General features: G+C 36.0%; 1 protein-coding gene across 1 annotated transcript in view; it reads right to left on the reverse strand.

The window, feature by feature from the left end:
• Positions 1-443: 443 nt before the first annotated feature.
• Positions 444-14269, reverse strand: part of LOC103775039 (sodium channel protein type 5 subunit alpha-like) — a 40652-nt gene continuing 26826 nt past the window's right edge. The window contains exons 19-27 of the mRNA XM_008942483.1: positions 12377-12567; positions 11940-11947; positions 10765-10865; positions 7713-7967; positions 6789-6842; positions 5690-5831; positions 3559-3659; positions 2516-2780; positions 444-1594 (exon numbers count right to left, since the gene is read on the reverse strand). Of these exons, the coding sequence (XP_008940731.1) occupies positions 444-1594; positions 2516-2780; positions 3559-3659; positions 5690-5831; positions 6789-6842; positions 7713-7967; positions 10765-10865; positions 11940-11947; positions 12377-12567 (2268 nt within the window). The remainder of the gene's footprint in view (positions 1595-2515; positions 2781-3558; positions 3660-5689; positions 5832-6788; positions 6843-7712; positions 7968-10764; positions 10866-11939; positions 11948-12376; positions 12568-14269) is intronic.

A 14269-nucleotide genomic window follows, 5' to 3' on the forward strand; every position in this document is an offset into this window, starting at 1 on the left:
AACTCTTTTAGAGAAAATGCAGCAATTATTTTTTTTACAATAACCTATTTTTGAACCAGGCTTTATCTCTGAAGAGATACACATTGTTCTACAGCCTTGAGTGCTTATAAATCATATTACAGTTACAACTGATCTTTAACAGGTTTCTTCTGTAAACACAGATATATGAAATAATACCAAAAAATGGCAGCTGTAAAAATTAACTCACCTACTCCAGTAGCTGAGGGAAAACAATTTTGTGGTTTGATTTTCCCCTAATACTTATGACCTAGTTGTTTAGATCTTAATTGTTTTAAGGAGCATTTGGAAAATTGAACAATAAGAATATTTAAAGGCCATCATTATTCTAAATTCAGACTATTATGCTCTGGGTTCAAAATATATTCTCCATCTGAATATAACTGATACTGTTTTAAGCAAAGATGCTGCAGACTGGTGCAACCTTATGTGTCCACATTACCACTATCTGTTTCAGCAATTCCATCATAAAATAAAGGGAGAGATATGGAAGAAGTAGTCCGTGATTTATCCAGCTTCCTACCACTATTCTCAGGAAGAATTGATACCATAAGACTTTCCCTCTCACGTGTTTCCTCTTCAAAGACAGCACTGTTATAATGCTTATGACGGTATAAGAAAGATTTAGTTTTAAAAGAATGCTGCTTCAAATACCTCCTGAAGGCCCTTTGAATAACACAAGCTGATACCTCCTCTTGTTTTCTTTTAAGAGTAGTAGTAATTGGCTTGTAAGAAACTTTAGATGGATTGGCAGCCATAAATTTTTCTTCCATGTGTAATTCAAGACCATCCAAATCTCCAGCTTCTCCCAAGACCCTTTTAGTGAAAGCAAGCAAGATATCCAAGCAGTGGATCTTATCACCACTAACTATAGGGAGGTCCATGGATATAAGCTGCATTTTATTAGGCTTTGGAATCCGTAAAGGTTCTGCCAGAGCATCTGCAAAGTCTGAAAGAGCAGAATACTCAATAAACTGTGTTGCCTGAGGATCAAATTTGCCCCAGGTTTCATAAAACATATCAAAGTCATCCTCACAAAGAGGATCTGTGCTTTCTTCAGTGGCAACACTGAAGTTCTCTAAAATGACAGCAATGTACATATTCACAACAATGAGAAATGATATAATGACATAACTTACAAAAAACAAAATCCCAACCCCTTTATTTGTGCAATTGCTTCTCTGTTCAATTGTTAAATTTAAGTTTGGAGCACATGAATTAGAACCTTTTAAGAGAGGGACCAGAAGACCATCCCAGCCAGCTGATGTTGTAATCTGGAAGAGACAGAGCATGCTACCCTCAAAGGTTTGAAAATTGAAAAGATTGTCAATCCCACTTTCCCAGCCAACACAGGCAAAGTTTGTCATGCCCACAATAGCATAAATGAACATAACCAGGAAGAGCAAGAGGCCGATGTTGAAGAGAGCAGGCAGGGACATCAGCAGTGCAAAAAGCAGGGTCCGGATCCCTCGGGCCTTTCGGATCAACCTCAGGATACGGCCGATTCGTGCCAGGCGGAAAATCCTCAGCAGGGTGGGGGAGAACGCTGTCCTGAAGCCTTCAGAGAGCCCAGTGCCTTGACATGAAAGAGAAACAGAGCCTGGGCAAGGCACGCCAGTGAAGTTCCCCATTTATGTTCCTTCTGTTATATTCTGTGCTTTAGGTGTTGAAAGTAACATTGATCACATCACTTTTAACAAAAACTTTATCAGCAATACTGCAATTGCTTACAAAAGAGCTTAGGAAGAGAAAGACAAAGTGTTAGACCTTTAAGTATTAAAAATGTATCACAGTCATGTATAGTTTGGAAAGTGCATTATCCCAGGTTTCTCTCATTCAGGGGATGAAACTACACATCCCTCAAGTACTTAAAAAATCCTTTTAAATCCCTTCAGCTCCTGTGCTGGAAGCTATGGGGCTTGTCTCTCAGCTGCAGCCTGACTGCTGCTGCTTCTGCAGGCATAAGCCACATGCTAAATATGAGACTTTCATTAATCCTTGGTACCTGAATAAGAAAAAAAGCAAGAATCTGCTTTCTTAAAAGAAAGTCCTGTGAAATGAAAGAAATCTTCCCAATTTTTCATACAAATGTATTTTTAACCTGAATTTACTTCTATTGTGAAAACAACAGCTAACATGATTACATGTAAATTAAAAGCATAAAAACATTAAGTACAATAAAAATAAGCAACTTAAAAACAGTTTAAGTACAATAATTTAGAAAAGATATTACTGTGTTAAATTCCTTTTCTGTTAATTACTCAGTAAAACTCATACTTGGGAAAAAACATAAATTTAAAATTATCCAGTTGTTTTTTAGTACTCTGAGAAAATATAAAATATATCCTTTCAGAATGAATCACTTAGCATGGGGTTTGAAAAAGTACAATGAATTTGGAATTTGTTCATCAGAGATATGTAAGTGGTTACTTCATACTGAAATTTGGCTTAGGATTGGTAAATCATGTTATCTGATCTGATAATGATTGATACTTACTAACTAGTGAAAGGATCACAACAGCTAAATCAAATATGTTCCAGCCACTGGTGAAGAAGTAATGTCTCAAGGCCAGTATTTTTATGACACATTCTGCAGTAAAAACTGCCACAAAAAAAAAGTTGATTTTATTAAGAACTTCCTTAATGTCAGTCTGGTTATTTTCTGCCATCATAACGATCATGTTTAGACAGATGAAAGTCACAATGGTAATGTCAAATGCTTTGTGTGACACCATATCAAACAGCACTCCTTGGAATGCGTTCTGTGGAGAGAACAAGAGGAACTGCTTAATGCTACATACAAATTTTAATCAGTAATTTCTGGTCAGAAAAAAAGAATTTAAGAGCACGTAAATTTAACAATAAGTTACTAGAAGCATTTTTAGGTGATTTCTTTAGATCTTCAAAGAAAACAGTACTTGGATAATTATTTTCAGATATCATGCAACCACAGTTCCTTAGAAAAAAATTGTACAGCACAAGAACATTCAGAGTAAATTGTGATTGCTCTTTTAATAGAAACATTGATTGAAGCAAACATGTTAGGATAAGCATTTCTAATTAAAATGTCATAAGCAAGAAAAACTCTGAATAGTTACTATGTGAAGCCAGGCCTATAATGAAATTTAAGAAAGTATAAGAAATAAAGCATAAGATTACTTAAAAGTAAATAACAGCCATGGGGCATGTGCTACTCACTATTCACTCTCACCTGCAATAACCCAGTCTAGCTGCAGAAGCACTATCATGCAACTTAACTGACCAAGGTCATGTTATGAATATCAGACAGTTAATATGAACCTCTATGAATAGGTTGTACATTTGAATAGGTGATTAATAGACTGTAAATTTCTTTAATACCCAGAAAGAAAAACTGCATTAGATGGAATTAAGAAAAAGAAAGTAAAAAGTAAACACTATATTGAATGAGGAAGATGATGGGCTCCAACATGAAGTTTATTCCCAGATTCCTGGCTACTGAGTTTAAATATATTCACCATCTTTATATATTCTATCATATTCCACTTAAGATGTTCTCACCGATGGTCTTGGGATGGGTTTTTGAGGTTTCTTGGATCCAAGTTTTTTTAGAGCATTATAGTACTTTTTCTGTTCCTCAGTCAAAAATAGATCTTTTCCACCTAAGTAAAGGGAAAGGATATTGCTCTTCAGCTGAAGTTTAAGCAGTCAACTAAACAAACACCAGCAAGCTTATGCAAAAAAAAAAAAAAAGAAAAAAAAAGAGTAAGCTAGAGTTCTTTAGAGTGGGATCTAAGGGACCACAGAGACATGAGTCTTCACAATTTCTCCTTTTCTCCTTGTTCTTTGAAAAGATGTATTGTAAAAAAACCTGATTTGGGTATGATTGTGAAAGTCAAGTCTAGGCAGTGATCCTGAGTTAATCTCCACAACTAAGAGAACCTTCCTGAAGCTTTACAAATCTATTTCATATTTTTAAAATTACATAAGGCTCATCAACAAGTAAAATAATTTCCATTTATATTTTTGGGAAAAGTGGGAATGGAAATACATTGCTGAGCTAGCAAGTAAATGGATTGTGAACAAGCACTTTGGGACCAAGATCTACAGGGGGTTCCTGATAATGAATTTCTGGTGTTCATCATATTACCTTCTATGCCACTTGGATTCCTTAGCTATCACTTTGAACCGAGTGTTCAGGAGAAGCCACTCATCATAAAGGCATGAAAAAATTAGCATTTTGTAAAACAAATGTGTAGCATTGTTCAGTAAGGAATCTGCACTTGGAGCCACTCTGGCAAGACTTCTGAAAGTTCAGCTTAGCTTAACTATATGGAATCTCAGTGAAAATCCCCAAGCAGCAGCAAAGAAATGAAAAATTTAAGAATCCCCAGTTGCAGCATGTAGTGAGAAAAGGAAAAAAAAGTGTTACATCTACATCAACGTTCAGCCTCATAAACTGCTTAACCAATGTTGTTTCTGTCTGGATTATTATAACTGGGACTTCACTGTAAAAGGAAATTATCATAGTGAAGTTGGACTGTTGATCCTCAACCCCCATATATCCTTTCTCTGTTCAAAAGCAGAGAGCAGAATTTCTTTTGGGCATTATTGCTCCCATCGCTACCAAAGGCATTAATTCTTTGACACTTGGTGTATAGAAATAATAAATGGCTCCTGTGGAGATGCCATCTTCCAAATGTGAACCTTAAAACTGTACACCTCCCACTGGATCGATTTTTATGGTTTTTTTTTAATGAGCAAGATGCTTATTTGTTTTAAAACTTCTAAGTGAATTGACTCCATTTCTCTTGATGTTCTGAATACCTAAAGCTCCTAAATGAATCAGGGAGAGAACTCAGTTGACAAATAAGCTTGGCACAAAGAAGCTGAGGTATACCAAGGAAGGCTGACTCTTGCCTTTCTTTGGTTGTTGCATTTTCCATTCTAAGCTTTTGTCTTCAGTTTCTTACTGAATAAAAGGAACAGGGAATCTAACAACTATGAGGAGAAAAGTGGAAGAATTCATTGCTTGATGGCCTTTAAGAAGCCTTTAAATTCCTAGATGGCCTCTTCCTGGAGCCACAGCTCCAGGAATGCAGACAATGAGACAAATGTCTCAATGCAGACATTTTTTAAAATTCCAGTAAATTAATCTGTAGAGTTATTTATTGATGTCAGGTTTTTTTTAAATGTAGCCAGTTTTAGAAGAAGTTCTGATTAACAAGACCTTCTCCAGTTTCTTCATCAGCAATGCTGTGGTTACTTCTTCCATGATCAGTACTGTTTCTTGATTACCTTGATCACATTTCTTAGGTGTTTACTCTCAGGAAAAAGGTATTTTCTGTTGTCCAAAGTAAATCTTCAAAGCAGAAGAACAGAATTCTGCTCTCCTGTACAAAAGTCTATACAACTTTTTTTAGCTTCTCTTCTTTACAACTACCCACTCATTCCTCTTCACCCTCCTACGTGGAACAAACTGAGGACTTGGCATGAAAATAGGATTTACAGGTAAATTACTAAAAGTTTTGAGGAAAAGCAGACTTCTATTTTTAGAACTTGGTATCTAAACATTATTTGAAATGTCTCCAGTCAAATAGTTATCTGAAAGTTTTAAACATCTAGATGTCAAACTAGCATTCACTTAATCAAATCAGGATTACAGGAGACCCTGAATGAGCTCATGTAGCACTTATCTTTTTCCTTTGTTGGTTAAAATTGCTGATAACTACTCCAATGAAAAGGTTCAGCATGAAGAAAGATCCAAAAATAATGAAAATCACAAAATACATATACATGGCTAAGAATGCTTCAAATTTAGGCTGTTCATCTACCTGTTAAAAAAGTCAAGACAGAAAAATAATATTGGTAAAAATCAGACAATCACAGCTTTAACATTTCCAATTTATAATAAATTTTATTGCCAGGAGGAATTAATTATTTCTAAACCTTTATAACTCTATTTAGATGTACAAGTAGAACAACTGTCTTTTTTCATCTTGTTACCATTTGTAAACATAATTACAAAGATATTTAGCCAAATCTAGCTCTAGCAAATAAATTAACAGATAAACAGTTCCTATCAGAAGTGATGCTGTGAATACCTAGATTAGAAAAACAGCTCAGACTAAAAAAATGTTCAACTGCCATTCCCTCAAATGCTATCCCAGACAACAGCAGATTCTAAAAGTCAGCTCACTACAATCAAACCTACAAGGAAGAATCTTTTTAATTCACAGCTATTTTACTACATTCAAGAGTACAGCACTTGAATGAATAAGGAAAATGCAAATTAAACATAGAAAAGTTAAAACACTGTACTAGTGAAAGAATGAGAAACAGCCCTTGGAAATGGGGAAGAAGTGGTAAGGATGTCAAATACAGGGAAGAAAAACTCCAGAAATAAATGCTAGAGACGCAGGTCATCTTAATGCTGCAGTACACATTTTTAAAAGAAGGAAATGTGCTTCAGAGGCACAGTCCCTCTTAAGACCTTCTAAATTCTGTTGCCAAACAGACTTGTTCAAAACTTGCAACGTCTTGTCTTCTGCATTCTTGATATATTAGGTTCTTGTGTGGTATCACTCTATTTTGACCAGTTTACTTTGGTCTAAACTCTAGATATTGGGTCCTCCAAGGATTATTGTTTCACTTCACAGTTTCATCTGCTTGTATTTCTGACTTGATATCACAAAAAAAAACCAAAAAAAAAATATAAACAATGAATTGTATGGATAGAAAGGGAAAGAAGGAAAGGGAAAAGAGCTAAAATTTCAGTTTTAGTGACATACATCACGTGAGTCCACTGCTGCGTACATAATATCCATCCAACCTTTAAAAGTTGCCTGAAAAAAAAATATGCATTATTAAGGTTATTATCACTAAAAAAATATTAAAAAATAATTAGGTAGAGCTAATATAAATATGTTAAGAGTTACAGAAACGTGAGTAGTGTGCTATAAAAATGTGAATAACTTCTAAAGATCTGCTTGATTCAAGTCAAGTGATGTGCAGTTCACTGGGGTTTAGTAAGAAGGAAAAAAAAATTCTTTCCCAAAAAGAAAAAAACATTGCCATGAATCCTGTGAAATATGTTTTCATGTTGAAACTTTTGTAAATTCTCTGCTTTTTGAAAAAGCTGTATAAGTTTCAGCTTTAATAAATACATCCTAAAATGATAAAAACAACTTCAAAGAAAACAGGAGGCACTTTATTCCTGCAATTCTTAACAACTCAAAATCATAGAACATTTTGGAAGATACAGGGAAAAAAATTTCATCAAGAAAAGGCACAGGGCTAACAGCCACTTTTAAAAATGTCTTTCCCTTTTTTCGTGATATTAGGGAGATTTATACGATAAAAGAAAATACAGAAACAGAAATAAACTGCATTGTGCATTTTCTTTCTCATCCACTCCAAAGCAACTTCTACTGAAGAAAATGAGAATAACAAGCAGGCTATTGCAGGCTTACTACGTTCATCAAAGCTGAGACAAAATAGAAAAGCCATGAAACAGTTCTTGATTTTAACACAAGGTTGCATATGCTCAAGTGTTCTTTAGAAGGAACTGAGCAGCTTACAGATAAGAGATGGAAGCTGAAAACAAATCCCCAATTTCAGTGAGATAAACAGAAGCACAGTAGTGTCCCCTGATTGGGCTGCTCAACATATTTCCCTGAAGAAAACAAAACTGAACATATTTTTATAGAACTTACCACTTGGAGAAGAGCCAAGTATCCCATCCCAACGTTATCAAAGTTTACATCACTGTTTGTCCATGTTCCACCACGGGTGGTACAATCAATTCTGTTTTCAATGTCTTTCACACTTCCTGTCTCGAGTACGCATTTTGAAAATTTTTTTGCAAGTAATTTTACTCCTGTGATGTTAAATAGGAGCCAGAAGACAATGCAGACAAGCAAAACGTTCAAGATTGAGGGGATAGCTCCCAAGAGTGCATTCACAACAACCTTAAATAAAATTAATGAAAATAATTAATTATTCACATTCAGTAGAGCATCACTCCAGAAAACCTTTTTTTTCTTCTTCTTCTGTCTCTATTGCAGGTTCTCACTCTTCTAAACTCTAGTAGATGACAAATGTAAAACCAGCCTAAATCCAGGCCAACTTCAAGCTTGTCTTCACGTGTAACTTCATGGTATCTACCATGCCTTTCTGAGGAAGAAAGTAAAACAGATAGCAACCAGAATTCTCCTTGGGTAAAAGAAATGGAGCCTGTAGTAGCTATGGGATCTAAAAATCAAGTCTATGGGAATGTGTTGTATAATCTGTATTTACTACAATATCATAAATAACCCTCTCTTTTAACTTGGAGGGGCTTTATAAGAGAATAACAGTTTGCTCTCCATAACAAAATGAACCAGACCAAACAACCACTGGCAAATGACTGCACACAGGACATAAAGTAGAGAAGTCTGGCTTTTGGTCAGCAGTCTTCCCTTCACTTAGGTTTGCCTGAGGATAAGATGAATGCAAACCCACAACGAGCAGTAAGCCTCTTCCAGAAACGGTACCAGTACAAATGGGATTCCGGCTTTTGGTTTCTATGCTGGAGATGTCAAAGGACCTGGCAAAAGCAGTGACAAGAACTCATCTTTGTGAATCCAGCTCTTTGAGGCAGACAGGCAGGACCGTACTTGTCGCCAGTGGGCTTCTGAGGACTGTTATCTATTTCTTTTCACCATTTTACTCCACTTTGTGGTGGGGCACAGTAAAAATCTCCCTGGAAATTTTTCACTGGTATTATGAGAAAATACTGAGACTTTTATCCTGGCTTTGGATAACATCTGTATACCAGAAACACACAGAATGAAGCATGTTGGAAGGGGCCTATGAACATCAGCTCTTCCAACACAGACCAAGTTGCTCAACATCTTGTCCAGTCAAGTTCTGAATATTTCCAAGATTGGAGATTCAACAGCCTCTCTGGACAATCTACTGCAATACTGTACTTTCACACTGTCACCTTTTTTCCCAGGTAGCTAATTGGAATATCCCTCACAGCCAACTCATTCACTCTCATTTTCTACCTACCTGCCAGAAAACATTAATTCAGTTTCTTGCATAGCTTCCTATTAATTAAAGACAACAACTAGAACCCCTACCTAATTAGATCCCAATCAGATCTTCCTTTTAACCCTCTCCAGATAGAACCTGCTCCGTTCTCTCAGCCCCTCCTCTCCAGCCCCCTGACCATCCTGGTGGCACTCTGCTGGATGCTCTCCAGTATGTTAACATCTGTTTTACACTGGGGAGCCCCAATCTAGACACCATAATCTACATTCAGTCTCACAGTTGCCAAAAACAGAAGAGAGAACTGCCTCAATGTGTTGGCCAGACTCATGCTAACACAGCCCAATACATGGTAGACCCTCTTTGTTGCTCTGCTGACTAGTGTTTAACATTCTGTCCAGTCCAGGTCCTTTTCTGAAAACTGCTCATTTCTCAGTGTGCCACAGTAATGTGGTGTTGTTCTGGCTCAGGTGCAAGACTTTGCACTTGCTTTTGCTGAACTTCCTGAGGTTTCTCCAATCCATATCTTCAATCTCTCAAAGTCTCATTGCAGAGCAGCCTTGCCCCCAGTGCAGTAACTGCTCACTACCAATTTCGTACCATCTGTGAATTTGTTGAGGACCATTTCTACCACATTCTTCTGGTTGTTAATTAAGCCATTAAGCAGGACTGGTCAGGACTGACTTCTGAGCTACTAGTCATTAGCTGCTAGCTGAACATCACCGTGCAATCTCTGCACACTGAATGTGGCAGTTCAGACAATTTTCTGCCTAGCTTGTAGTTCACCTATCCAAAGCAGATGTAACCAGTATCTGAGACCACAGATAGCCTCCCTCAGCCAACTCATCATAGAAGACAATCAGGTTTGAGGGGCAAAAATTGCCCTTCCTAAACTCATACTGGCTGTTTCTGATTCTTGTCCTTCATGGCTTCCAGGAGGATTTGGTCCATATCCATCCCGGGATCTGAAGTTAGTGTCTCCTAACATTCTGTGATCTAACACAGGTCAGATGAGCTACATTACACACTTCCTTACTTCTCCCCACTGGCTTTAAAGATTCCAGACAGTTTGCTCAGAGCAGCTTTTAAAATTGAGTTAGAAGAATCCCCTTTCCTAATAAGAAAATCTGACCCTATTTAAGTTTGAAAGGATTGTTATCTTTCAGATCCACCCTGGAGAACCCAAAATGTGGCATGTGAGCCCGTCTAGATAAGTGTCATGATGAGCTGATAGATGCATAGTAGTCTAATGAAGAGGAATTATGAAAAGCAGTTACAGCAAGTGAATAGTTCTACTGAAGCAATGAATTAATGAATCTATTTTTCCGTGGTCCTGTTTCTTGCCTCAGGCAATAAGAAAAAAGTAAGAAAAGGTCAATACATTTCTTGTCCCATAAAGATTGATAAACCACAGACTCACAGTCCAGGTTTCTTCCTCACATTACATTTTTTTTTTTTAAATAACTATATGTAGAGCTTCTTTTTCATTGACAAGGAATTAAAAATGGTTCCTATTTTTTTCAAGCATATTAATTTTTTTTTCAGAAGAATTTGTAAAATACACTGGATGAATTTTTTCCATGTCTAAGATAAACCAAAGACTGGGACTCAGAAAAGTACAAGTCTAAAAAAAATCTTGTTTAGTTTGTGCTAAGTGCACTGAAACTGGAAATATGGAAAAATGTTCCAGTATTCACATTACTATGTGTAATAATAACCCAAACATAACCTTACCTTTATCCCTTCAAATCTTGACAAAGCTCGTAGAGGCCTCAATGCTCTAAGAGTCCTGAGAGATTTCAAGGCACTCTCAGAGGAACACGGTGATGATGTGTCTTTGGGAGAAGTATTTAGTCCCCAGGAAACAAATGATAGCTGTGTTGAATTGAAACTGAGATTATTAAATGGCATACAAAAGTTTATTTTATTTTTGTCATTAGGCAATACTAGGCTGCATGTTACAGCATCTTTGACTAGTAAAGCAAATGAAGAAAGTACAGATTCAAAGTTGTTTCATATATCACTTTGTTCTTCTTACTATTTTAAAAATAATGGAATTCTGTCGTTCGAATATGAAACATTTTTTATCTTTTTTTTTTCCCAAAAAAGTTCATATTATTTTTTAAATGCTAGTATGACAAGCAAATTGGTAACTATGGTAATTTCACACACTACAAGACTAAAGGATTATTTAAATAAAATATTCCCATTTTCTGCATAGTTATTCTTAGAAGCATAGAAGTATATACATGTGTATACAAGTGTACAGAAGTGTATACAGTAATTCCTTATCATAACTTCAGATGCTGATGTGGAAACAAAAATTATTTTAAAAAGATATCCATGCTTCATTTTAAATTTTTGTGAAAGAGAAAATGAACATAAGACATTAGAAAATTCTTTTGTATTGAAACTCCAATGAGGAGTTTTTTTCCACTGTTCATGATTTGCCTTTTCCTCCCTATCTGAAGGTGTTGTCTCATTGTCTAGCCATTGGATATTTTCATGCTATTCCTCTGTTTTAGACAGCACTGCTATTAACATTACTGTAATTGCAAAACTCATGCTATGTATTCTTTGCAAATTGTTATAATATTGGATTTTCCTGTTGAAATTTCCTAGCACTTCACAACTTCCAAAGCTAATTATCCAGAGGCTAGCAAACAGCTACTTTGCCATATCTGCAGTAACATATTTAACTACAGTATCTTACCCCTGTATTATTGACAAGCAAAATTATTTCATTTTTATATGGCAAGACCACATTGTTGAACTGTGTCTGAATTCAGAATAAATAGGTGTCTATGGAACACTGCACTTCCTCCATCTGACTATTGATGATTTTGGCATTTCTCTTGGTAGCTATATAAAGGATTCTAGGATTTCTTTAATTGCAAAGCAAAACTTACTTTGCACTCTTTAGTAAATGATTTTTCCAACAATACTTTTCAATTCCCTTTACCATCTAAATTTCTCCTCCTTTAAGGAAGCAACTGTATTTGTTTCTGTTCCTAAATGTTGGAGCTGTCAGTCAGCATCTTCATATTTTTCTGGTCTCTTAATTTATTTTAGCTTTACATCTGACCGCTAATTGCACTCTCTCTTTAAACTCAAAAAGGTTTTTAATAACAAACACGGTCCTCAATGACAGTGACACCTAATAAAATTTCTTTAAGCAACTTCTCACTTTTACTTATAATTTCCCTTTAAATTTTTCCTAAAGTGTCTTTTGTTTGTATTTTTTTTTCAGCTTTTGAAAAGTGTCTTTTACACTTCTGTTTCTTCATAATCAGATTTTATATGCAGTTCTCTAAATAGAAAATATCAATATTCAAAATGTTAAGACAAGCTGCATATACTTACACACACAATAATGAAGTCAAGCCAACACCAGGCGTTTGTGAAATAACTGTGCAAACCATAAGCCACCCATTTCAGAAGCATCTCCATGAAAAAGATGTAGGTAAATACTCTGTCAGCATACTCTAGGAGCATTTTCACGTTTTTCCTCTCCTGCAGGTGAATATCTTCAAATGCCTAGAATTACATAATTCGGATATAAGCCTGTTTAGTAGTTTTATAGAAAGGTATATTAAAAATGCACAAGAATACATAGTTTGACTTATTATAACCAATTCATATTAAATTCTGGTCAACCATCACTTAGTTTCATACTCAGAAGTAAAAAAATTGTAAAATAGGTACAACCATATTTTCAGGTTTCACATACTTTCAACTGTTTATGCTCAACACCTCCTCAAAAAATATCTGATGAGGGTCAGTTGTGGCTACCAAAATGCTTGGCTTCCCAAGTTAGTGGATAATTTTGAAAGTGTTGGTCTAAAATTCAGAATAAAGCTTGAATTACACACATTAACCACTGTCTTTCAGACCTAGGCCTTCCAAGAGTCATCTTTAGTCAGCCTGCAGAGTTGTAACACAGATGTGAAAAAAAAACATGACAAACACCTTTCCATGGAACTGTTTATTCCTGGAGTTTCACACTTTTTCTCCTAAACCTTAACATTACTTTATGCCAACAAGAGTTTAGGAAAGTGATTACTGGTTGCTGTAGTTTACATCATTGTTTGCTTGTGTTTATATATTTGGTGCCTTGCTAATTTATTTTAAGTTTTTGATATTGCCTATCTATTCCAAATTCCCTTTAACACCTTGCATTATTTCCTCACCAAGCCTCTGGCAACATCTTTATTCTCCCTTTCATCAGTTTCCTCCCTACCTTATAACTTCATCTCCATTTCTGTTTTGCTGCCAACATTTCTAATGATCTATCCACCCATTTTCACCACCACTGTTTCTTGCTTACAAATCCATGTCTGTCATTACATCCACTGAAATGTTTTTTAACACAGATAAATCAGAAGCCACCCTGTACCACACCTATTCCCACACCCTCGGGTTACTAGACATAAATTACTCAATTACACTTTTTCTGCAATTATTTTTAATGAAATAGTACTACTGCTTTTGGAGTGAAATGGTCTTTGGAGCAGTGCTCATTCCATTGTGCTACAGTGAGGAGAGATGTCTGCAGAGAAGGCTGTCAGTGTCCACAGGACTAGTAATTTGACTGTGGGTATTCCTGTACATAAACCTATTTATCATCTCCTACCTTTTTTTTTTCTGAGCAAGTTTGATTTTTAGCATAGTTTTTTTTTCACCATTTAACCTTGGCTACCTTGATTTCCACCTACTAGTCAAATCTGTTCTTTAGCAGTGATGCTCTTTCAAGCTTCTAACTCCTCCTTTGCTCTGAGCACTGAGCACTCACCACATACTCTTCTGTGCATTCTGCCTATGATCACCATGTCAGTTAATTTACTTCCAGGCCATGGACATGCCTGATGGTATGGTAACCATCCTGGCTGGCTCAGCAAATTCCTTATCAGCAAATAACTTTTCAAACAGAAAATGGTTAAGTCTCTTTTTGCAACAGTACCTTAGATACAAGGAAGTTCTCAACACCACAATACATCTTTGATGAAAAGAAATTGTTATTGTTTTGTTATTTTGCAGCTGGATACCACCAACTTGTTTTGTGTTCCTAGACACAACCTAGACAGATCCTACAGGACATAAAATAATAATTTGGTTTCCTTCTTTAGTTCAGTTTGGTTCCACACGGGCACAGGGGAACCCTCTTTGGGAATCCCAGGGATTTCCCTTGCAGATTTTGTCCTAGGAATTTTGAAGTAGGCAGTTCAAATATATGGTTCAG

Source organism: Merops nubicus, unplaced genomic scaffold, assembly GCF_000691845.1.
Source record: "Merops nubicus isolate BGI_N331 unplaced genomic scaffold, ASM69184v1 scaffold716, whole genome shotgun sequence".
Taxonomy (NCBI): domain Eukaryota; kingdom Metazoa; phylum Chordata; class Aves; order Coraciiformes; family Meropidae; genus Merops; species Merops nubicus.